Source organism: Nicotiana sylvestris, chromosome 9 (assembly GCF_000393655.2).
Source record: "Nicotiana sylvestris chromosome 9, ASM39365v2, whole genome shotgun sequence".
Lineage (NCBI taxonomy): Eukaryota > Viridiplantae > Streptophyta > Magnoliopsida > Solanales > Solanaceae > Nicotiana > Nicotiana sylvestris.
The window spans coordinates 105,200,522-105,226,255 of record NC_091065.1 but is presented as its reverse complement, the minus strand read 5'-3'; the positions used below and the strand labels follow the sequence as shown (position 1 = coordinate 105,226,255).

The 25,734-nt window shown below is 38.6% G+C and overlaps 2 protein-coding genes across 2 annotated transcripts; both read left to right on the top strand.

The window, feature by feature from the left end:
• The first annotated feature begins 14,875 nt into the window (after nt 1–14,875).
• On the top strand, nt 14,876–18,529 carry LOC138878006 (uncharacterized). Its single transcript, XM_070157659.1, has 9 exons — nt 14,876–15,008; nt 15,314–16,163; nt 16,275–16,665; nt 16,707–16,898; nt 16,968–17,117; nt 17,471–17,683; nt 17,727–17,783; nt 17,834–18,196; nt 18,311–18,529. Exons 1-9 carry the CDS (start codon nt 14,876–14,878, stop codon nt 18,527–18,529), a joined length of 2,568 nt encoding a protein of 855 aa, XP_070013760.1.
• A 1,475-nt stretch (nt 18,530–20,004) lies between these two features.
• LOC138878005 (uncharacterized) lies at nt 20,005–21,363 on the top strand. Its single transcript, XM_070157658.1, has 3 exons — nt 20,005–20,125; nt 20,420–20,772; nt 20,872–21,363. The coding sequence occupies exons 1-3, from the start codon at nt 20,005–20,007 to the stop codon at nt 21,361–21,363; spliced, it is 966 nt and encodes a 321-aa protein (XP_070013759.1).
• Nucleotides 21,364–25,734: the final 4,371 nt, after the last annotated feature.

Genomic DNA, 25,734 nt, shown 5'->3' with positions numbered 1-25,734 from the left:
ATTTTTCCCAAATTTTCATCCCAAACCTCTACTCAAATGATGAATCCAACGTTAGAATCATGTATTTTAGCCAAAATTGAGTTAGAATCACTTACCCTTGATGGTTTTCTTGAAACTCCTTCGAAAAATCACCAAAGTTCGAGCTCTCTAGGTCAAAATATGAAATAAAACCTCAAATCTCGTATTTATAGTACACCTCTCGGATTTCCATCACCGCTGACCACGATAAAACCACTGGTGTCGCGGTAAAACCACCGCTAACAGTGGTAAAACCACCACTGACCGCACTTCTGGTGGTTGCACAGACAGGCCTTAGTATTTTGGTCATACCTTCCTCTACATATTTCCAAATTATAAGTTCTTTACCTTTCTGAAAACTAGACGCGAAGGGCTACAACTTTTTTTTAGAATCATCTCAAATTTCCTTGTAGATCAAAAGATATAGGCTTCCAAAGTTGGACCAATAAACTTACAGATTCTCCTCCTAGACCGCCCTAGCGCTCCTTAATCCACCCCAACGGTAAATTTAAGCACCAGAACCATTGCCTGAGTTCCGGTAATGCCCGGACTCGCTCAAAACTCACCCAAAATACACCCGACGCCCTCGGAACCTCAAGCCAAACATACCAACACCTCCCATAACATCATTAAAACTTAGTTGAGCCTTCGAATAACTTAAAACAACACCAAAACACCAAATCAACTTCGGATTCAACCTTAAGAACTTAGGAACATTCAAATTCCATAAACAATGTCGAAACCTATCAATTCATCTCCGAATGACCTGAAATTTTACACATACGTCACCAATGACACTACGAACCTACTCCAATTTCTGGAATTCCATTCCGACCCAGCTATCAAGATTTCCACCGCCAATCGAAAAACGTCAAATTTTTAACTTCGCCAATTAAAGCTTAAATCTTCCATTGACCTCCTAAATACATTCCGTACGCGCTCCCAAGTCCAAAATCACCTAACAGAGCTAACCAAATCATAAAAATCCAAATATGAGATCGAATACTAAAAAGTCAAAACTTGGTCAAACCTTTCAAATTTAAAGCCTCAAGCTGAGAATTGTTCTTCCAAATCTATTCCGATTATCCTGAAAACCAGAACCAATGATTTACATACATCATACGAGGCTAGCCATGCTCGAGAACTGGCGAGTGAAGTGCAAGTACTCAAAATGACCGGTCGGGTCATTACATCCTCCCCCACTTAAACATACGTTCGTCCTTGAACGTGCCCAGAGTTGTTCCAAAAGCCAATGAATCGCCATGTATCCTCACTATGCACATACCCGAGGGTGATCCCACGTCACCCTATCCCACATAGGTATGATAGCACATCATAACTAAAATTTCGTAATCCATCCTAGCCCATAATCCTTGGAACCAAATTCTCTAGTTCCATAGTCATCTATAAGATCAAAATCTCACATCTATACACCGAATAAGTCCGAACAAGCAGTAATAACCCATACCCGCAGCTTCAGGTGCAATTACATGATACACCATATAGCTTAAACACTCGTAGCGATAACTTCTAATCACAGCAGTTGCTCAAAACAACCGAATATCGGTAATGAACTTCTTATCACATAAAGCATCATTCCAACAATTCCGTATACCGCCATTGATGAAAGAAACACGCCGAAATCATAACCATTCCTCAGATCAACCAATCATGGGGCTCTCTCTCCTTCGACAAGGACTATAGTGAATTTCTTAAGCCGAACTTCGATATTATCCTTCAACATGCTGAAATCGAATCTGATAGTATCCATTATAGGCCCAATGATCTTATCTCATCCAACAAGACTACTCTAGTGACATGACACATCAATACAATCTAAAGCCACAACCCGTGCAATCCACACACCAATAAGAAACAATCCAAATATACTCAAATCATAAAAAATGACTCAAATGAGAGAGATGTATCGCAAGCTCACCAGTACCATCGCAACATAATGCTAAGAACCTATCACACACCGTAGAACCAGAACACACGAATCTAACCCGAAGGATCATACCTCCACATTACTTTGCTACAATGTGCGATCCTATCCAAACACTGGTCCACACGAAACATCTCAAGTCATCATGCTAAAAATCAACAACCACGTGCAATTTGATGTCTAGTACTAAGAGTGAATCACCGTAACCACAAAGAAGAAATTAACGCAATGCTGCACCGGCTCGAAAGAACATACCCAATGTGCAATCAATCGTGCAATACCCAGATGCTCACCTCACTCAAATTCCGCGATAAAGCCCAAATAGAACCATATCCTTTGTGCCTTTAATCGACGGATCAGAATCCCGCGTAGCGTACAAGAGTAACTTACAATAAATCTTAGAACACAAATAAGTTCGACAACAACCGAATGGCACCTCTCTCAGCAATAGCAATTCGGAGTCAGCATACCTGACTTGATACAAAACACACATCCATGTTGGGCGTACCAATGAACTCCAAATTAAATTTAGTCACCCACAATAGATGAATAACTCTCCGAAAGTTCATAATGACTGAATCGTAGCACATACTATCATCGCGACTAGCTTGCCCACATCTTCACAGTCCACAACCACGAAATAACTTGCTTATGAGAACTCCTAGTCTCCAAATCCATAAAGCACACTAATCATCATATCTGATCCCAACTCTGCCGCTCGAATATCTAACACATCCCTAGTACTCGATCATCCCACGAGGGGTAATTCTAAAAATTCTTCTATGCCACCAACCAAACTTTGAATATCAGCAGTTGATCAGAAAAGATAGTGTCGCAATACCAATAAAGCATCCATAACTCAAACACATCGCCCTTTCTGAAATGTATACCCTCATCAAGCCACATCAATCAATGATCTCATTTATCTACTCATCTGAATCTGTCTGTGTTGCCTAAGAATTTATAACCTTCCTTTCAAAATTGAACTGTGACCTTACACCTACAAATCTCAACCTCACACAACATACCACATCTACTACACCATCCTATGATAAATATGAGAACTTCATAATCCACTCCGAGCTACAAGCAACTACGTACTCAACTAGCGAAGAACTTTTCCATTTGATCCCATATAGGATAAAATCACTATACATCCCATGCCCCTCACGCCAGTAGAAAATGTACACCTCCAAATGTGGTAGAAATCATCAAGAACTCTCAGAATCCCCTTTGCACAAAACCAACCATCAAGACTGACTCCTACTGACTCAACCCAACTACACAAGTCATCAAAACCTAAGAGCAATGCCACGAAATACCTGTAGAAACACATCGCATCATAAACACTCAAGAACCAATCCTATTCGTTAACATACCGATCCAACCTACTACCAAGTTGTCCTAATTCTCTGAGTTCCTTCCGAATTACCTTCAATTTGATACATTTCCTTGCTAGAACACCACTATCCTTAACTAAAACTTGCCCCACAAACTTTAGCATAAAACCACACCGCCCTAGGGCTCATAAACCGTTGTATTCTTCTGAAGCACCCCCAAAGTACTATAACTGAGATACCCACTCTGAAGAGAACTTCTGCAAATCTAAAGTCATTACCTTCGCCTTCTGATACTGATATGTAGGATCCATAATGATACAGAAATGCCACAAGTCCTGACATCCTCCCATATAAATCTCAGTTTCTAGCCCACACACATCCTGAAGATTCCTAATTTTCTGCAGTGGGGGAGTTTTGTACGAAAGAACTCCAGATCTTGGATTGTTAAGATGCATAGATGCTAGACAAGCCATGACCATCATGACCGAAGTACATTTCGGAGTTTGCGGGCCGCATATGAGTGGGTATGTTCTGGCAAAGAAGATTCATCGAGCAGGTTATTATTGGCTCACCATGGAGCGAGATTGTATCAGTTTTGTGCGTAAGTCTCATCAGTGTCAAATGCACGGAGATTTGATTCATTCGCTGTCGTCCGAGTTTCACACAATGTCTGCACCATGGCCCTTTGTTTCTTGGGGTATGAATGTTATCGGACCAATTGAGCCAGCAACATCCAATGGGCACAGGTTCATTCTGGTGGCCATTGACTATTTCACTAAGTGAGTTGAAGATAAAACTTTCAAATCTGTGACCAAGAAGGCAGTGGTTGATTTTGTTCATTCAAATATCATTTGTCAGTTCGGAATCCCAAAGGTGATCATCACAGATAATGGCACTAATCTTAACAGCCATCTGATGAAAGAAATATGTCAACAATTTAGGATTATGCATCGCAATTCCACCCCATACCGCCCAAGGCGAATGGAGCAGCCGAGGTAGCCAACAAGAACAGAAAGAAGATACTTCGGAAAATGGTGCAGGGTTCCAGGCAATGGTATGAAAAATTGCCCTTTGCGTTGTTGGGTTATCGCACTACTGTTCGCACTTCAGTAGGTGCAACTTCTTATTTGTTGGTATATAGCACAGAAGCAGTGATGACCGCAAGGTTGAAATTCCATCCCTTCGGATTGTTGCTGAAGCCGAAATTGATGATGATGAGTGGGTCAAAACCCGTCTGGAGCAATTAAGTCTGATTGATGAGAAAAGATTGGCAATAGTGTGTCATGGCCAGTTGTATCAAAAGAGAATGGCAAGAGCATACAACAAGAAGGTGCATCCCAGGAAATTTAAAGTGGGTTAGCAAGTATCGAAACACATCCTTCCATATCAAGCTGAAGCGAAATGCAAGTTCGCCCCAAATCGGTAGGGGTCGTTCATCGTAACGAGAGTGCTGTCCAACGGTGCTTTGTATTTGATAGATATAGAAGGTGAATGTGTAGATATGGCTATCAATTTTGATGCAGTCAAAAGATATTATGTATTATTTTTTTGGTTTGTCTAATTTGTTTGTACTTGACATATTTTAAAGATTGAAATGATGAAGGCATTTTATTTTCTATCTAAATACTTTATCCTTTGTTACCCCTTTGAGCCTTATTTATTTCCTTTTATACCCCTCTTTTGGAATCAGTAGCAAAATTCAGAAACACGAACGCACAAGATAAGTAAAGGAAAAGAGAGGAAAAGATAAGAGAAAAGAGAAAGAAAAGAATGAAAAAAAGAAGGAAAAAAGAAGAAAAAAATAAAAAGAAAAGAGAGAAAGAAAATAAAGAGAAAAATCACAACAACAAAGTAATTCCTATGACATGAACTACGGTCGACCTGATTCTTTTTAAGTATATATAGGCAGCCTCACGGTTCGGTCCCATAAAAATAAAATTCAGAAGTCCCCAAGCAAAAAAACTAGGGCAGAAGTTGTGGTTGTTAGAAATATGATTCCAAAAGTTATAATTTTAAACTCATTCAAGTTGTTTTGAGCCTTTGTGATATCCTTTTTTTCTAACCCTATCTTAACCCTCACATTATGGTCCAAAGGAAGACCTTCCAATCCTCTCAGGGAATAAAAGTATGACAATTGAAAGGTGATTGGTTGAATAGGCTGGGCTGATTAATCCAAAATGCATGTCATGATCACTTGTGCCAGCTGTTCCGCTCATATAAGTTTCTTTTCTTTTTCCCCCTCAAATAGTCATCCAGTTTTGGATTTTCTTCCTTATTCCTAACTCTCGAAGTCCTTGCATTTCATTTATTTGGGTTTATTTCTCTAAGATTTTTCCTTTGTCAGTTTTGTTTGAGCAAGTGAGAAGGGATTTCAAAGCTTACTACCAACTTCCAAATTGCACAAAACAAAGTATGGAGAAAGCATACCAGAGATAGCATGATGTAAAGTGGGAAATAAGGTGTCAGTGAAAGTTCCATTGATCGAATGATTTAGTAATCTTGTGGGAGATGCAGAGGTTCAGGTAGAAGGGTTAGAAATGTAAAATAATGGTGTGGGTGCAAAGCACTCGGGTCATCCAAGGTCCTGCGTTTGAGAGTCAGTCAGGAAGTCAAATGGTTCTTGACCAATTCAAGGCAACCAGTCAAAGCAAAAGCACAACAACGGAGAGGATACCTTCAACAAGAATGCCACAAACTAACCACCACATTTTAAACTGACAAGATTTTTCTTTGATTTGAAAAAGGGGCAAAAAATTTCATTGGTTTCGGAGAAACCTCCCGTAAAGAAAGCAAGTACCAGACAGGTTCGACCATAAATCCTCAGGACCCTCCTGGATAATAAGACTTAGTTAAAATTCAAAACATTCATGAGTAACAAGATCTAGAATAGGCTCTACCTTGAGAGAAATATAAGTTGACTTTAAAGTTTTTATGCTTAGGATGAGATTCAATTTAAAATTTTCAGGACCCTCCTGAATAACGAGACTTAGCTTTAAAAACTCTATTAGATAACAAGATTTAGCGTAAGTTCTGCCATAGGGAAATATAATTTAGCCTTAAAGTTGTCACTCTTAAGATGATATTGGATTTTAATTTTTAGGACCCTCCTGGAAAATGGGATCTAGCTTTCAAATTCTTAGGAATATTGGGTAATACTATTCAATTAACACTCACAGATGTGCCCAGCTACCAAACTGGGGCAGAAAATTTTCTTTGTTTTGTCTATTTTGTTGTAATCAGGCGCCCACCTGGAGAGGAAGGGAAAATAACACGAGTTTCGAGAATAGAAAGCAGTCTAGGTTTAAGCAATCAGGCACCCACCTGGAGAAACAAGGGGGGGGCAGTTCAAAGGAAAAGCGGTTTCAACAAAGGGACAATTCAGGTTCAAGCAATCAGGAACTCACCTGGAGAAACAAGGGAAGACAGTTCAAAGGAAAACAATTCAAGTCTCAGGGAAAAACAGTGCAAGTGTCGATAATTAGGAGCCTACCTAGAGAACAAAGGGAGAAGAAATTCAAGTGTCGGTAATCAGGAGCCCAGCTGGAGAACAAAGAGGGAAGTAATTCAAGTGTCGGTAATCACGAACTCATCTAAAGAACAAAAGAAGAAGCAATTCAAGTGTCGGTAATTAGGAGCCCACCTGAAGAACAAAGGGAGAAGCAATTCAAGCATCGGTAATTAGGAGCCCACCTGGAGAACAAAGGGAGAACAATTTAAGTATTGGTAATCAGGAGCCCACCTGGAGAACAAAGGGAGAGCAATTCAAGTGTTGGTAATCAAGAACCCACTTGGAGAACAAAGGGAAGCAACAGTTCAAGTTCGGCAATCAGGAGCCCATCTGGAGATAAAGGGAAGCAGCAGTTCAAGTTCAGCAATCAGGCGCCCACCTAGAAAACAAAGGGAAAACAAGTCAAGTGTCGGAGGAAAGGAAGATAATTCAAATGTTGGTAGTCAGGCACCCACCTGGAGAACAAAAGGAAAACAACAATATTCGAAGGAAGACAATTCAAGTTCAACAATCAGGTGCCCGCTTGAAAAACAAAGGGAAAACACCTCAGATTACAATTCAAGTCAGCAACAAAGGAATTTCACCTGGAGAGTACGAGTCAACAGAGCAACAGGAACTGCAAGATCAAGTTTGAAGATATAGATAGGATTCTTGTAATTCATAGATCATAGCTTAGTCTAGTTTCTTTTATTTTGTCTTGGTGTAATAAGAAGTTCAGTAAATAGTAGCAGCAACAGCAATAGTGAAATCATAACTTCCTGGTAGTCCCAGCTACCAAAACTTTCCGAACTATACTGACCTGATTCCTTTATGGTCAAGGATATGTAGGCAACCTCGGAAGCATGGTGCGGTCAAATCATTCAAAAGTGCTTCCCACAGAGTATTCAAACGAGCAAAAAGCGCTCGTATCCGCTCATTTTATCTTTGCACGAAAACTCTTCGTGTTTCCGAGCAAAGAGGGGCAGCTGTGAGCACGTGATTTTTGCCCTATATGAAGTACTCCCATAAATTCAAGCAATAAACTTTCCTGTTATTTGCAATTTTTGTAGATTTTGTATAGAATTTTTGTTAATTGTTTGCATTTGTCCATACATGTTTATTTTATTTAAATCATGAAAAATACAAAATATACCTTGCATTGCATTTGGGGCTTATTTTTACATTTTTCAGGTTAATTAGTAACTTAGTTGTTTTATAAAAATGGAAAAATCATAAAAAATGACTCACTTTGCATTTTGAACCTTTAAATTTTAAATTTTACAGTTCTTTTTTAATTTAGGAGTTATTTAATTTTTTGTAAATATTATGATGAGTAGTTAGTTTAAATTGGTAAATTATTTTAAGTTAAGAGTTATTTTGTTTTGTTAATTAATTTGAAAAGAAAAAGAGAAATTGGGAAATTGAAGTAAAAAAAAAGAGAGAGAGAGAAAAGAGAGAGAATCAGAATTGGGTTAATTTGGGCCAAAAGTTCAATTGAGCCCAACCTTTCCCCTCTCATTTAACCTGCCCAGAATCTTCCTCGATTCAGGCCCAATCTCGACCCTTACGCGGTCCATTTATTTCAGGCATTGAGACAACCAAAATAACGGCCCTAAATATTTCTCCATTTCATTTAAAACTGTCCAAATATTCTCAGAGAACCTAGTACCATCTTCACTTCACTTCCTTCATCTCTCAAAGTCAAGAACCCTAGCGCCGCCCTCAATTTCTTCACCATTTTCGGTCGGCGGCACCACCCATTCAACCCCAAACTCTTCCTTCACAATCCCCACACCCCATAGAATATAAATCTAACATGAAGTTCCCAAAATCCCCACCCTTGCCTCAAAATTCCAAATCTGACGGCAAAATTCGAAACCCTAACCTTGTTCCCTTTTAAGAGTTCAAGCAGTTTTCCGGGAAGTTAATGGATCGAAACTTATGCCAGTCGACTGTTCTCCTTGAGAACGAGCGATTAGCATAGATTTCGATTCATTTCGAAGCCCATCGGCACCATGTAAGACCAAAGATCGGCAAGTTTGTCAAGCCATGCCCGTTACCAAGTCACTCATTTGTTTCTGATAACTTCAGTATGTGTTTTCCCTTTTATATTTCATTTCTTCTCTTCCCATTTCAGTTGAATTTTTGTTAACCTAGTTCATATTGAGAATATAATTGTGGTTAACTGCATTTAAGTCGTTGCTTGATTCATTTGTTTAGTTTCATCCGGTTTAATTATAGGGTTCGAGTCATTGGTAAAATTGATTAAGTGTTTTCTTGGTTTAAATTATTTTGTTCTCTGCGACTCATTTTTTTGGTCCTCTCCTGCATTTGTTTTCGTTTGACCTTAGCAGCTCGGGTTATTTGAGCTTTAATGTTTGTTTTTGATTGTTTGGAGATTGTAAGTTTGGGCTATTAGTATATAGACCCATGGGTTTGGACTGAGTCTTGGGTCAAATTTGACACATATGATCTTTTGAAGGTAAATAACAGAAGCTTAAAGGGTATTTAGGGTATTTTTATAAAGGGAATCTTTTATAACTGATTGGGAAGCTTCCAGGAAGGTGGGGAAAGCGTTTGGTTCAACAAACAGGTTAAAATTTGGGGGCCTGAAGGGAATTGATAAAAATTGGGGAAGGAGTAATTGATAAATTGGTTAAACCACTTCTGTTGCCCTAACACCCTCTATATAAGTCTTGCCTTCAATGGGAATGGGCAGAGATGAGAACCTAAAAAAAAGTTCAGAAACAGCTGAAGAAATACACATTGAGAGTGTCTGAAATCAGAAAGAAAATACAGAAAAAGAGATCACTGTTGTTGCTACATTGCAGTTGGTGTTTTCATTTTTCTTGAACTTTAGAAGCTAGATTGAATTGCTCCTTTTTCTGGGTCACATATGGTTGAAGTTGTTTGATCATTGCTGTTTGCTGCTATTTTAGAGCTTTGCTGATACTTCTACTTCTTTGCTGAAATTTGTGGTTGTTTGTTGTTGTTTCTAGGTATGTCTATGAGATGAAGTAATAAGAATGGATTTGTGATCGGTTGACATGGAATGGAATTATCTTCTTCACTGGACTAAATATTTCTTTTCTATCGATAGTCAACACTGTGAATCTGATATTGTTTCAGCTTGGATTTAGCACAGTCAACATGATCTAGTATAAGTATTTGGTTTAAGCATTTGAGTCGTATTAGCTTATTCAAGTGTTTAATAATTAGCTACTATTGATTGTAATTATCTGGGACTGTTTTTCAAAGGCTTGTTGAATGTGGACTCATGAGGTGTTACTGTTAAATATGTTAATAAATTTAGTGTTTAATCCTTTAAGAGAGTTTCAGAGGTTGACCTCTTGTGTGGTTGGTATCATGTCTAGTGGGGTCATTGTTAAGATTAGCAAGTAATTTAGGAAGGACTTCACACGCTGAGGTCTAAACTAGTCCGTTCTTTATAGAATTGTGCAGATGGTTGAATTTGTAGTTGGTATAGTTGTTCCTTTCATTTGTGAAATTGCTTTGTTGAAACCAGGTTGAGATTGGTCATTGAACCTACATGATTTGGTTCTTTTTAGTTATGCATCCATATAGGATTCTATCTGTATGAGGTTTGGTATATTTAATGGGGAGTTTCAAATTCAGGTTCATGTGATATTGACTGTGACAAATGATTAAAGTCATGTTCGCCATTGTTGTTCATATTCGGCGCCTTTGTTTTATGTTGTCGCAATTATTAATAGTGATTGAGCTTAATCTGGGCATACGAGAAGTAGCCTGCTGAAGTGAGCCCTTTGGGCCTGCTTTGTTCTTATCGCCCCTGGCCCAATCCTGAGCCCGTCATGCCCAGTAGTTTGGGAACGCATTTGATTTTCTTTTTTTAGTTTTAATGGAGAGGGTCTTCTTTGATATGCATCAGTGTGATATGGCCATCTTTAATTCAATGATGGGCTTCGCGTTGTGCCCATCCGGCCGCCAGTTTCAATTAATTAAACACCTGGCTTCGCCTGGTGCGAGTTAATTAATTATTAGGATTAGATTGAATATTAACCAAGAACAAATTTGAATTTCCTTAGTCTTATTTAATTAATTAGACTATTTTAAATTAGATTTGAGGCGTGCCATATTAAGCAAATAATAATCCATGGTCCTCAAAAGATTAGTTCAAACACCCTTTAAAATTAGACTTGAGGTGTGCCATAAGAAAAATTAGATAACCCGTGGCCCTCAGATAATTAATAATAACTCTTTTAAAATTGAGGCGTGCCATTATTAAATTTTCCATGGCCCTTGCAAACCGTGTTTTAAATTCGATTTCGTAGTTGCTTTAGGCGCACTAGTTAAATTATTTTCCTTCATTCATTAATTTTGGGTGTACATTTCATGTGACCCAATTTCAATTCTCAACAACTTTAAATAAAATGTATCGTGGACCGCAGGTGCATTTCATGTAGCATGGTTCAAGGCGTGTTTTAAATAACATTGAATCTTCCTAAAATAATTTAAAGCGGTTAATAAGTTAAAAATGCATCATAGGCTAAAACATGTGATAAATCGGATAATAGGACAATTGTAACAGTTGAGCGACCATGCTAAAACCACGGAACACGGGAATGCCTAACACATTCTCCCGGGTTAACAGAATTCCTTACCCGAATTTTTGTGTTCGCGGACTATAAAACAGAGTCAATTTCCTCGATTCAAAATTCTAAAGCGGTGACTTGGGACACCATAAATTATCCCAAGTGGAAACTCTGAATTCTAATAATTAATCATGTTTCGATTGTCACCTATATTGGAAAAAACTTCCTTATACCCTTCTGGGTGTAGGAAAAAGGAGGTGTGATAATATTGTGGATCCTATGCCCTAGCGAAAAATTTATTCATTTGTTCTTCGTCTAAAGAGGGCGTAACCTTGGCTGTTTCCAACCTCCGACGAGTAGCATACCCGCGGAAAGTTTCAGTGAGTTTCTTCTTGAGATTCTGAATGTAGAAGACATCGAGTGCATTTTCTGTGTTAAACCTAAACCGATCCATGAACTCCAACACCATGCTTACCCAATTAGACCATTTCTTGGGATTCTGGTTGATATACCAAGACAAAGCGTCCCCAGCAAGGCTCCTCATAAAGAGCTTCATCCGGATCTTTTTATCTTTCCCGACCCTAACAAGCTTGTTGCAATAGGTCCTTAGATGAACCCTGGGATCACCTGTACCATCGACATCTCAAACTAGGAAGGCTTGTACCCTTCTGGCAGTTCAACATCCGGTTGTATGCACAAATATTCATAATTCAAACCTTCTATCCCTCTATTGCCTTCAATACCTTGAACCGGACTTGTTAACTTCTTAAGTTTTTCAGCCATGTTCTTAATGAGCAGGTCCTTCTCGAAGGATTATGGTGCATAGGAGATTGGTTGGGTAGAATGTGTTATAGTTTTCACATATATAGGGTTATTTTGATGGGTGCCAGGGACTTGGGTATAGTGATGGTCATTGGTGGAGTTTTGTGGATCAGGAATGAGTAGTGGTGTATTTTGGGGAGTGTGGTAAGTGATGGTTGGTGGGTACTGAATTGATTGATGATGTTGTGATGGAGTTAGTATTGGCAGTGGATTGATGTTTTGGGGGTGGAGTTACGTATTGATTTGCTACTGGAGGATTTTGTGGTTGTTGGTTTTGTGCGTTCTGAGGAGGTGTCGGGTTCTTTGTGTTTTGTTGGTGGATGTTAGGGACATTAAGGGTAAGTGACAGGTTTTCCAAGTTACGGAACTGCTCAAGTTCTCCTTGCAGTTCTAGTATCTTTTGTTCCAATCTCAAAACCAAGTCATTCGGGGCCGGAGTATACGACCATCTGAAGTCTCTGCATTCTTAACATTTTCCTTTCGGATCCCACTCAAGTCGTCCATCCTTGCTTTCCCTCTGCCTTTTGCGTTGCTTGGAGGAGGAGGAGGTGGAGGGTCTCTAGATCTGGTATGATATGCTAATGAGGCCATTATGAGTGAACCAACCTAAGGGGATGAGAATAGCAATAAGAAATAAACAAAAACAAAAAAGGTAACAAGTGAGTGAGGATTCTGAAATGTTTGCAATATTTAAACACATATTGCGAAATGTAAACTCGCATCTTAATTTGGGAGCCTCGTTGTGCCTGAGGTAGGCCTAGCGACAAATAAATTTGGAGAACTTCAAATGCCAATAAATTCTTCATTTCATAATATAAATATAGACGAATCCCAAAACGACACTAATATAATAATAAAATAAGTCACTACTGGCGCTTGGCCTTATTACATTTTAGGAAAAAGCAAATAAATCTATCCTATTTGGTCCCAGAAGGAGCTTCCTCAGATTGAATGCTCTCGTTGATCAAATCCTCCAATTTGCATAGGTTCGCCAGTAAGAAGGTCTTTGCTAAATGTCCTTCGTTTCCTTCAGCGTTCTGGCAGTCGGTGACTCTCTTCCTCACTTTGCCTTCCAATTCCAACAGGTTGTATTCCAAGTATTCCAGTTTTTCGCTAGATTTGGTGGCCCTTTTTCCATTCATTGATGTGGACGTCTGATGGAAGATTCCTCCACTAGTCTAGCAAGAGTGAGGGTATGCTAACCATACCAATACTGGGGACCTCATTCCTCATTTTCTGCAAAACAAAAGGGTTAGGGCTTACCTCCACCAGACTTGACTATTTATACATTTACGATCAGCATATCAGCATTTAGTTCTCTAAATTAATGCACAAAACGTGATTGCGTCCGTTGGGATTATGGAAAACCCGATGGACTTTTGGATAAGGCTTATCTTAAAGGATCATTATGTGGACAGCCTATTGATCCGACTAGGTTTGACCATGATACATGCACAATTTTAACCAGAGTAAGGCTACTATAGGGTTTTAGACTGGTACCCTCAAGAGGACAACTCGAGGGGGAAGGTACGGAACCGTCGACTGCACTACTGATCAACTGGTTTTACCGCAAATAAGACTTTCCAAATTTAAGGATAGTGAATAGGAAGAGCGCAACCACACATTAAAGCGTTGCTATAGGATTTGATACGCACGAGTGGAATATGATGCGGAGCATGGTTTATGCAGCAATTAATAACATGTAGTCAAGTATTTTCATGTAGGAAAAATAAATACAATATTTAAATAATTAATAGACAATTACAGGAAAAGGAAAACAAAGAGACAAGTCAGTTTCAGGGAAATAAAGAAATCATAAGTGCTGAAAAAATAAACAGTTAAATTCAAATAAGGGAGAAGGGTATGGGATAAAGAGTGCTTGGACTAATTTGTAAAAGACAAGTTAGTTATGGTAAGAGCCTAAAAATATCCCCAGTAGAGTCGCCATGCTGTCGTGCCCCCTTTTTTCTCCCTTTTGACGGAGAGAGGTCCAGGTTTCGGCATTCCATGGGGTGTAATGACTCATTTCCTTTTTGGGAATTAGGTATTTGAATTGTCGCCACCTAACGAATTAAGGTGTGTTAGGGCACGTAGAGTAATTAACTCATGGGTTGGTTTGCATTACCAAAGATTAGGGTAAGAGCTCGAAGTAACCTCGAGGGTAAGGTGTTAGGCACCCCTCTTGGTCCACAACTTTGGATCCCGACCGAACTTATATTTACAAATTAGTCCATTACAAGTAAACAATTGAATCAAATAGGTTTCAAGTAAAGCACGTTGGATAACTCAAGTAATAAGATAAAGATTTGGACAAGTTGTAAAACAAAGGTTTTAAATAAAAAGGGAATTTTGGTAAAGGAGGGGTCCTTAGCATCGAATTGCCAGACTCAACTTATTTATGGTGACTGAAGAGTGTTGAAGAACAAATTTTGGACCCTTTGTTTTAATCGTGATTAACAGATTTGAAGCCAAAATCAACAACAGGTATTACAAAATTTTTTGGAGCTACTGTAGCATCGAATTAGTATAATCTACAGCTTTTATCGTCAAAGACAGTTATACATTGTAACTGGTGCAAGAGAAATACTTTGTACTAAACTGGTGGATCAATGCTACTTCAAGATCTTTGAAGAAACATGATTTTCCTGGGAAGTCCACTGCTATTTGACGCAGTGTTGCCATGGCCACAATGGCCAGTGGCCAACTACCTTCAATCGATGGGCCACAGCCCCAACCAGCCCCCAATATCACACATCCATGTACGATGTCTGCTAACGTTCCAAAACCAATGGACTACGCAAAGGCAGTCAAACCCATGGCCAGTACTTCAACTACGCAAGAAAGAGTACATGTGGATACAATAGCTCCTAGACAACTTAATACTTTCAAGGACAACCAATAGTCTGTTTTAAGGAATCAGAAGTAGAACGTATGAACTACATTGACGGATTGCAATAGGCAGTGGTGTGCAAATTTTCATACGGATAGCCAGATATCAATGAAATACGTCGAATCGTCCTATTACAATGTGGTATCAAAGCTGAATGCAACATAGGATATATACGTGATAGACACATTTTGATACGATTTACACTATGGCAAGATTATGTATATTTCTCGTCAAAAGGTGTGTACTATGTTAAGGATAAGCATGGGGATGAATATCAATTGAGAATACTGATTTATGATGCAAAATTCAAAGTTGGAGAAGAGACACCTAAGGTTATGGCCTGGATATCATTTCCTAATCTGCTGCCAACATACTTTGTCAGGGAATGCCTATTCTCTTTAGCTTCAGCTATAGGTAAACCCCTTAAATTGGATTTGGCCACTATAAAGAAAACAAGACCTAGCTGTGCTCGTGTGAAAGTGCTGGTGGACCTGCTAACTGATCTCCCAAAGAAAGTTCGAATGGACATTCTCAATGAGACAAATGGAGAGGTAAGAACTGAATGGGTAACCATTAACTATGACTACCTACCTAAGTATTGCAAAGAATGCAAATTACCAGGACATGATAGGATGGAATGTTGGAGAATTAATCCTGAGCTAAGGGAAACCAAAACTACCCAGCAGCAAGAAAATGTTGAAAATGTGCAACAAGAAAACAAAAAACATGCAAAACATGATGCTCCTTTGATGGTCCTTACTAGTGGCAAGGTAGTTGGTAATATAGGCCCTCAATGGAAGGAAGTCCACGACAATAGGGGACTAAACAAAGGCAAACAAATTGATGGTAATACTGCACAAGGGAAAGAAATGGTTCGTGTTAACAATGCTGCTGTAGAAAAACAAATACAATCAACCAACAAATTTGCATTGTTAGAAATTGAAAATGGTGAGTTAAATGAAGATAACCAACTGGCAGTTGTGGAGGAAGTTCAAAAAACAATAGGCCACAATGATATACAACACAATAATTCCACAGTAATTGTGGCGATTGATTCAGAGGAGCAGGAAGTTCATGTATCGACCAAGTAGCTAGTACAAAAGATAACTTCTCCTATTTTAGCTAGGAGACAATCATCAAATACTGAAGCTAATAAACTGAACAACAAAGCTCCAGCATTTATTCCTACTGCAAATAGGAATCCAACAACAAAGATCAATGCAGACAATGAGAAATCAACAACAGCTTGGGTGCAAACAGCTTTTGCTAACAATGTTGTAGGTACCAACACGTCATGTAAAGACATACCATCTCAAGACACTAGGATAAATGAGACAATGGCCAAAAATTCAGTCAAGGTAAATACTGTGCATGCAATGACAAGGCAAGAAGAGCAGACAAGCAATGACAATGAGCAGGTGGAAGACACAGATTTTGAAATGTTTAAAAGTAGTGAAACAATTAATTGGAAAGGAAGCAAGTTTTGGTTAAATCAGACTGAAGAAGATCCAGGAGAGGGTCAAGTTCCAGATGGAATGGCAAGTGATGATGAGACAGGAGGGGATGCAAATAATGAAGATGATCCAAGTGTAAATGAGAAAACCAAAGGAGAGCAAACTTCTAAAAACAGAATGCAGCTGCTGAAGAATTAAACCTAAAAAATATAGAGCTCTGCAATGTAGATGATCCAGGAGGAACACTTGGTGATATTGAGCAGACCAAAGCAGGACAAGAAGGTCCAAGCTGTAGTAATGCAATGCCAATTGTTAGTGCAAATGCTACAAACCAACAACCAGATCCACAAGCTGCAGAGCAGGGTACTGTTACATTAAAATTTGCACATCAACAGAATGTCAGTAGTTCTGGTAACAAATAGATAAATATCCTACAGGAAAAATCTGGTCTAATGGTTACGGCTAACACTAAGGAAATTGAAGGCCAAAGTAATCAGGCAAATAGGGACCTGGATGAGGAGTCAACAACCCAAAACTTTCTCAATGTTGCCAAGCAAGGAGATTTATCACCTAGGCACATTGAGCAGGTTAAATCTGCAACAAAGAGAAAAAATAAACAAGTCAAAGAACCATCTATCCCAACAGGATGGGTACAAACAAGGAGAACATTGTCCAAACCCAAAAACCTTTAATGGATGCAATTATATGGAATGTGAGGTCAGTAAATATAATGCAAGCATTTGAAAGGATGATTACAATGCACAGAAAACATCACTTTGAGTTCATAGGAATCCTTGAGCCTATGCAATAGTCTCACAAAATGGAGAGGTATAGAGCAAGAATTGGTTTGGCACAGGCTGTGGTGAATGTGTCAAACAAGATTTGGGCTTTTATTAATAAAATTTTTGAGGTTACTATTCTATATAACATGACTCAATAGCTGACTTTGAGATTGACGCACACTGAAGCACATGTTGAGCTCATTCTTACACTAGTTTATGCCAAATGTGATCGCATTGAAAGAATTGAACTATGTGATACTTTGTATGCAATGGCATCAGATATGACAGTACCATGGCTAGTTGGAGGCGACTTTAATGTGATATGGGATGAGGAAGAGAAGTATGGAGGCTTGCCAATTTCTCTCCTTGAAGTAGATAACTTTAGACACTGCATCAATACCTGCAACTTGACAGATTTGGGATTTAAAGGAAGCATATTTACATGGTGGAATGGAAGATCAGAGGAGGGCTGTATGTTTTAAAGATTGGATAGATGTTTTGGCAATAATGAATTGCAACAGACCTTTCCTGGATTGGAGGTAACTCACCTGCCCAAAATTGGGTTTGATCATTGCCCGATGCTGCTGAAATGTGATATAGAAACTCCTCCAATTAAGAAGTCATTCAGATTTCTAAACTTCTGGACAAAGCATGAAAGTTTCAAAGAGGTAGTGAAGGAGAATTGGAATGCTGATTTTAGTGCTAACCCTTTCTGCATTTTTAACTACAAGTTAAAGAAGCTTAAGCAAGCACTATCTACCTGGAGTAGAGCTACATATGGGGATATATTCCAAAAGATTGCAAGCCTTGAGGAGGTGGTCTTGGTTCATGAAAGACAATTTGAAGTCAATCCTACACAGATGAACATACAAAGATTACGACAGGTCCAAGCCGAAATGATTAAATATCTTGCATTAGAAGAAGAACTCTGGAGGTAAAAAGCTGGCATGTTATGGTTCAAAAATGGCGATAGAAACACTAAATTCTTCCATGCTCAGGTTAATGGGAGAAGGAAGAGACTGAAATTATCAAGGATCCAGAATAGCCTTGGTAACTGGATTGAAGAAGATCACTTAATAGCAGAAGAAGCACTAAAGTTCTACAAGGATCAATTTACTGAGAGTGCAGTTCCTAATGCTTTTGATATTCTAAATCATGTACCTTCAATGGTAGAGAGTGATCAACATGAAAGATTGATGGCTTTTCCTTCCAATTAAGAAGTGAAGAGAGAAGTTATGGGGTTGAATGGGGACTCAGCAGGTGGACCGGATGGCTTCACTGGAGCCTTTTACCAAACATGCTGGGAAATTATTGAAGAAGATGTAGTCGGCATGGTCAAGGCTTTCTTTTGCGGTCAGCAATTGCCAAAGAGTGTGACACACACAAACCTGGTTTTATTACCAAAGAAAAAAGAAGTTATGACCTTTGCAGATATGAGACCAATCAATCTCAGCAACTTTGTTAACAAGATTTTCTCGAGGGTTAATCATGAAAGGTTGGTTGAATTTTTACCAAACTTAATCTCACAAGAACAGGAAGGTTTTGTGAAAGGAAGAAGTATAAAGAATGTACTGTTAACTCAAGAAATCATTACGGATATCAGGCTGAGAACAAAAGCAGGCCCAAATATTATGATTAAACTCGACATGGCAAAAGCTTACGATAGGCTATCATGGCTATTCTTAACCAAAATGCTAAGGAAGATGGGATTTCCTAAAGCGTTTATTGGATTGATCTTTGATTTGATTGGGAATAATTGGTACTCTATTCTTATAAATGGGCAGCCAAATGGTTTCTTCAAATCTTCGAGGGGAGTTAAGCAGGGTGACCCTTTATCACCAACCCTATTCATTCTAGCAGCAGAAGCAATGTCTCGGGGATTGAATTCACTACACACTAACCTGTATTTTTGTGGATTTGGAATGCCAAAATGGAGCCCAAAAATAAATCATCTCTCATACGCTGATGATACAATCATTTTCTCCTCATCTGATGAAACTTCATTGAGACTTTTCATGGAGGTTTTGCAAGCTTATGAATCATCGTCTGGTCAACTGGTGAACAAAGACAAATCTGCCATATACCTGCATCATTTAACGGATAATGAGGTGATTAACAAGGTTGAAAGGATTACAGGTATAGGAAGACAATGTTTCCCTATGACCTATATTGGCTGCCCTATTTTTTATGCAAGAAGAAGGAGTGACTATTACCAGGGATTAATCACTAAGGTCAAGGACAAACTGCAGTCGTGGAAAGGCAAACTCCTATCTGTAGGAGGCAGAGCTATATTGATCGCAAATGTCATGCAGAGTATCCCAATTCATATGTTGTCAGCAGTTAATCCACCAATTTATGTGATCAATAAATTACATAGCATTTTTGCCAAATTCTTCAAGAGCAGCAATATGGGAGGCAACTCTAGACATTGGTCATCGTGGACTAACCTTTGTATGCCTTATGAGGAGGGAGGCATAGGCTTCAGGTCCCTACATGATCTATCCAAGGCACTATTCTGTAAATTGTGGTGGAATTTCAGGACAAAGCCCAGTTTATAGAGTGCATTTATTAGTCAAAAGTACTGCAAGAAACTAAATCCAGTAATTGTACCTTGGAAGCGTGGATCCCACGTGTGGAGAAAATGCTAGAATGTAAGGACTTGATTGAGCATCAAATCTACTGGAAACCGAGAATGGGATCAGCTCAATTCTGGTTCGACAATTGGACTGAGCTGGGAGCCTTATATTTCCAAGTGCCTGTAGAGTTTGGTATCGATGAGGATATTCAAAATGTCAATGATCTGGTTGAAAATGGTATGTGAAACTTGGAAAAAATATTTCAGACTCTACCTGAAGATTTGGCAAACCACATTGTGCAGAATATTAGACCACCAAATGAATGTGCAGAGTTAGATACACCATTCTGGATGCTTGAAATAAGAGGTCATTTTTCAGTGAAGTCTGCATGGGATTACCTGCGAAGAAGAGACAACCCAAGATTAGGTTACAGGATGATATGAGTCAAAGGCTTACCTTTCAAGATATCCTTCTTCCTGTGGAAGGTGTGGAAAGCCAAACTGCCACTTGATGATTTCTTGCGTAAAATAGGATACTCCATGCCATCAAAATATTGGTGTTGTACTGATCCTAAGGAGGAGTCATTAGTACATTTGTTCTTCACATCCGATGCAGCTAGGAGTGTTTGGACTTACTTCCTGAGGAGAGCAGGAATTGCATTAGAAGGGTTATCATTACAACAAGCAATTACAAAGTGTTGGACAACACCAGTTGTTCCCAGATTGAAGCCAGTCTTACAAGCTTTACCTGCATGCATTGTATGGGAACTTTGGAAGATAAGAAATAGTTTGAAATATGGAGAAGCAGTTTTAGTGAGCAGAGTTATTTACCAGGTGTCATCTACTATGCAAGCTCTAGTCCAAATAAAAAAGCCTGGACTGCATGTGCCTCACAAGTGGCTGGACTTACTGACAATGATGGAGCAATACATGCCTCGATTGAAATTTGATAAAGTGGTATGGGAATTTCCTTCAAAAGGGTAGATCAAAGTGAATACTGATGGAGTATGTAGAGGGAATTTGGAAAGGAGTGCAATTGGTTTCTGCATAAGGGATGAGGTTGGAGATTTGATATACGCAGAAGGAAGGGAGATTTCTGAAGGAACCAACTATGAATCAGAAGCAGTAGCTATTGTGGAGGCATTGAAGATGTGCAAAAATCTTAATTATTTCCAGATATGGCTGCAGACAGATTCATTGCTATTAAAGAACATTATAGAGGAATCATGGAAGCCTCCTTGGTGTATTACGGGACATGTAGAGGAGATTTTAAGATTGAAGGAAAAAAGTATCTTCAAGGTCACACACATATTCAGAGAAGGGAATACACTAGCAGACCACCTTGCTAATTATGCTCTAGATGAAGGAAATATTGAATGTCATGGTCTCTGGGATATGGACTCAAAAGGAAGGAGGATTATTAATGAAGATAAGATGCAATTTCCCTACATAAGAGTAAAGGTTGCAAGGAATTAGGAGGAAAAGAGGCTAAGGCAAGGCTCGTGGAAAATAAGAACGGGCACAAAGGGAAACAACCCTATCTGTGCATAAAATGTCATGTAACAGTTGTACTAACATTTTGGTGGAAGGCACGTGAAATGACTAAAAGGTTAGCATGGGAAAGTGACAATTTTGTTTTCTATGCACGAATGTCTTCTTCAAAAAACCAAGCATGGGAATTATTCAAAAACAAAAGACAAAAGACAAAGGCGTGGAAAGATGGACTGATTAGTAGGTGTCGATCAACAAGGAAAGCACATGAAGTCTTTTTGGTCGAGGGGCTGGAAGTTCATTGCACGCATGATGGTAGGACATGATTTTGGGAATCGAGGATGTTGGGAAAACAAAGGAACATGGGATGGACTTCTAAACAATTCACACGTCTGTTGTTCTTTGGTAATTAAACAGCCTTTGAATAAAGGCCTTTTTTTATTCTAACAAATTTGCCTTTTTGCAGGAGCTATATGGGAATATAAAAATGTTAGCATGTCATCTTTGTCTATTTTTAAGGAAATTTCAATTGGTGGCATTAATGCTTTGCATTCATTCCAATGGAAGGGATTTAAAAATAGGCAATTTCACATGCCATCACATGTCTACTTGTTGCACGCTTTTTTCAAATCACATGGCCATTACAATGACCATCACATGCGTCCACAGGGTAACGCTGGATCGAGGTGCTGCTCACACCATCACATGAGTTTGCACGCTTGGAATCTACAAATTGTTGATGATCCAGAAGGAAGCATGCTACATGTGGAGTTGGCGGGATTTCGAGGAGTCAAATGGGCATTAAACAAATTCCATACTATTATTAAACTGTACGCCTATGATAAAATATGGGAAGGAGGCATGGAGTCCACAGATCGAGTAAGGCTGGCTAGAGGTGCTGTCGATTTTGACATGGGAATCTGCAGAAACAACACTCAGGTCTGGCATGGGAATAGGCAGAGTGGTCTGGACAAACAAGGCCCTCTTGGAATTTAAAAAAAAAGCTAACATTGGCTGGAGGGGTTGGTACATTTTTTAATACATGGATCATCTCCCAATCTTGGTATACACAAGCCTCATCGCATGATCCTTGGAAGAATCATTGCATGCTCCTTGGAGAAAGAATGGGCACATGCAAGAGGAAGGCATGTGCTTTGGGAATTAGGAATTAAATTAATTAACAAAGTGCACACCTGGAGTTTTGAAAAGCTAAGCAGCACAAGCACTTTTGATAATGGACATCTGATGTTTCAAGAACAAAGTGCACGACTGTCTCAAAGTGCACGCCTGATGTTCAAACACTTTTTACACAATGCACTTTCTATTCATGGCACGCCTGGTCGTGAAATATGGTCACCAATTGTGGGTGAAGAAGAGCGGAAGATGCACATGTGCAAAAATAGTGGCTACGAAGGAAATAACTGGACAAAGGCTATCTATGGCATTTGTTATTGGATCACAATGGACAACAGGCAGTTGTACCATAAGGATAATGGACTCAAAATGCTAGTTTGGGCAAGTAAAGACTACAATAGATTTCATGTGATATCATCGTTGGACATTGTGTTCAACTTTGGTAATAGGATATTTGTAGTTTTCAAAGTTTATTTATACATTGTTTTAAACTCCTATGACAATTGTTTTCTTTTTTGTTTATATATATATATATATATATATAAATAAGCCCTAGGCTATGCTTAATGGATTTACCACAAACAAAAAAAGTTGGTTATCCTATAGGATCACCCCACACAATGTCCGGTAAACACTCCTCAATGAGGGGCTACATGTGACATTAGCACGTAGTCATCATATCCCATATATACCCTTCTCATCCTCTTAGTGGGCATGCAAATCGAGTGTTTGGTCAACGATTTTTATTGTGTGCTGCTACCCGTCCCTTCTTAATGGTCCTGGAGGGAGTTAGGACCTCTACCAATAGGTGGTTCTAGACGGACCCCTAAGGTTTTAAAAGGTGAAAATTCTAAGGAGACAAGCAAAACACTCAGGACTTTCAGTACATATAAAGAAGCAATTAGAGGCTCAAAGTTTCCTCCTCAAATAACCACATAACAACATGACTCAAGCATAATTAAGGTCTTTTATCAGAAAATGTCCTAAGGCAGGATATCTAGGTGAATATACAGAAACAAGCAACTTATTTTTAGACACTCAAGAGTAGTGATCCTAGCAGTTGCCTATGAATTTTAAAAGCCTATTAGGATCAGGAAAATGTTAAGCAATAGAAACAGTTTTCAGAAATGCAGTTTTGAAAATGCCTAAGGGCTTGCCTATACACAGAACATTGATTAGCACATTTGTATAACGAAACAAAGCAGGTTTTGAAACGGATTTTCTATATTACTTATAGGCATGATATCTAATGAGATTGAGGCAGTTTTAAAAGACTCGTTTCAGGAAATATGGAATACTTAGTTAAACCGATTCAGATGTGAGCTAAGCGTGGACTAAGTTAAATTATTCATACTAGCTTAGATTAACAGGCAGGAATTCAAGTATGATTTTCTATAGGTACGATATCTACGTTTGATACTAATTTTAAAGACTTGCAGGCATAGAAACATACATAACACTTGTTGTAACAGAATCTGAATTAAGTCCAATAGGCATGACATCTATTAGTTAATCTGATTTTAAGACAATGAAAACTTACATAAACCCTTATCATAATAGAATTTGGATTGAGTCCTATAGGTATGTCATCTATCAGTTAATCTGATTTTAAGAAATTGAAGGCATGATTATTTGGAACCTATAGGAACGGTTTCTAAAAATGTAAAGCCTTATAAGCATGATTTCTACTTGATAAAACAATCAGATTAAGTGTAAAATCCTATGAACATGATTTCTATTTAGTAGAGCAAACAAATTTAAAAATAAAATCCTATGAGCATGATTTCTATTTAGTAGAGCAAACAGATTTAAAAGTAAAGTCCTATGAGCATGATTTCTACCCGAATTACCCCATAAAACATTTATCTACCCACCTTTTTCATTAAATACCCTAATATCTGTTTACAAGTTATTACAGACCAATGAATGACTTACATATGTAAATAAGAAAAATAAGAAGCTATTCAATAGGGAACCTTCGATTAGGCTAAGATTCCCAAAACCTCCAATGGCCTCAAATGCCTCAATTCCATAGACAATGACATAGTCTAGGTGCATCAAAGTTACCTAAGGATCTCAAGGATCCCGGGCAGTGCTTACACCTAGACTTGGTAACCACAAATTGAACAAGTGGAGTATGGAAGGGCCAGCCTCAGTACGCCAGAGTTCAGAGGGTTCTCAAAAAGATCCCAAGGCAGTAAACATACTAGAGGGGGCAGAACTTATTGACTAGGAGTTGAGTGAAAGTGATTGACACAAGTTGAGAGGTTTTAGTAAAAAACTGTATTAAAACAAAAGTATGTTTGAAAGTAATTTAGTAAAGCAACAAAGACAGTTTGAGAAGAGATTGAAAAGATGAACAGAATTCCAAACACCTTAGGACAGGTTTGTACACAGCCAGTAGTCATAGAGCTAAAGTAAATTCAGTAGTCACAAACAGGGGTCAAGGGGTTTGGGATACATAGAACACTTGATTGCAAACACATAATCAAGCAAAGGTCTAGGAATTGGTATAGACATGCTCAGAAACAACTGACCAAGCATAGTCACAAAACTAGACGCAAAGAACAAGATCACTTAAAAGGGATGATAGGGATATAGGGATTCATGGAGCACGTGATGATAAACACACAACAAGTAATTGGTATAGACATGCTTAGAAACAAGTAGAGGGGTAACATACTGATCTTGAGGAAGGGGAAGACATAATAACATGCTAATAATGTAACCATCAACTACAAGTTTAACAACAAAACCACAAATAGAAGTAAACTAGAAACAAAATGAACTGAAGCAATAAGAAAATCATACTGTTGTTGGGACTTTGAATTGAAACTAGAACATACCAGTAAAGAGGATAGTAAGCAGAGTGAAAGAACAAGAGAACACAATGATTAGCCTTGGCTTGCAGCCGGCTAACTTAGAGCAGTAGCAAGTAGTACAAAAGAGAGAGTAGAAAGTTTGAGTATGGGAGATAGTTTTTGAACCAAGAGTTTGTGTGTTGTGCTAATGAAAGACTAGAGTATTTATAGTCTGAAAGCAGGTAGTAAATAAGGTAAAAATCAGAGTTAATTAGTAATTATGGAACTTAGAATCAGTCAATCAGAAAATCAAGGCAAGTACTCCCTTTAATTGAGGAGTTAACCTCAAACGGTCATAGACACATGACAAGTAAGGAAAGAAATCATATAAGGCTGAATATGACAAATAAGGAAATATTTT

What these genes read in the sequence shown, in the direction of transcription:
- LOC138878006 (XM_070157659.1), top strand. Translation starts at nt 14,876, where the DNA reads ATGGCCAGTGGCCAACTACCTTCAATCGATGGGCCACAGCCCCAACCA. An exon ending in GAAGTTCATGTATCGACCAA is followed by an intron (nt 16,164 to 16,274) that starts GTAGCTAGTACA and finishes TACTGCAAATAG; the next exon opens with GAATCCAACAACAAAGATCA. An exon ending in AAGCTGCAGAGCAGGGTACT is followed by an intron (nt 16,899 to 16,967) that starts GTTACATTAAAA and finishes AATATCCTACAG; the next exon opens with GAAAAATCTGGTCTAATGGT.
- LOC138878005 (XM_070157658.1), top strand. Translation starts at nt 20,005, where the DNA reads ATGGGATCAGCTCAATTCTGGTTCGACAATTGGACTGAGCTGGGAGCC. An exon ending in CAATGATCTGGTTGAAAATG is followed by an intron (nt 20,126 to 20,419) that starts GTATGTGAAACT and finishes TGCGTAAAATAG; the next exon opens with GATACTCCATGCCATCAAAA. An exon ending in TAAAAAAGCCTGGACTGCAT is followed by an intron (nt 20,773 to 20,871) that starts GTGCCTCACAAG and finishes TCAAAAGGGTAG; the next exon opens with ATCAAAGTGAATACTGATGG.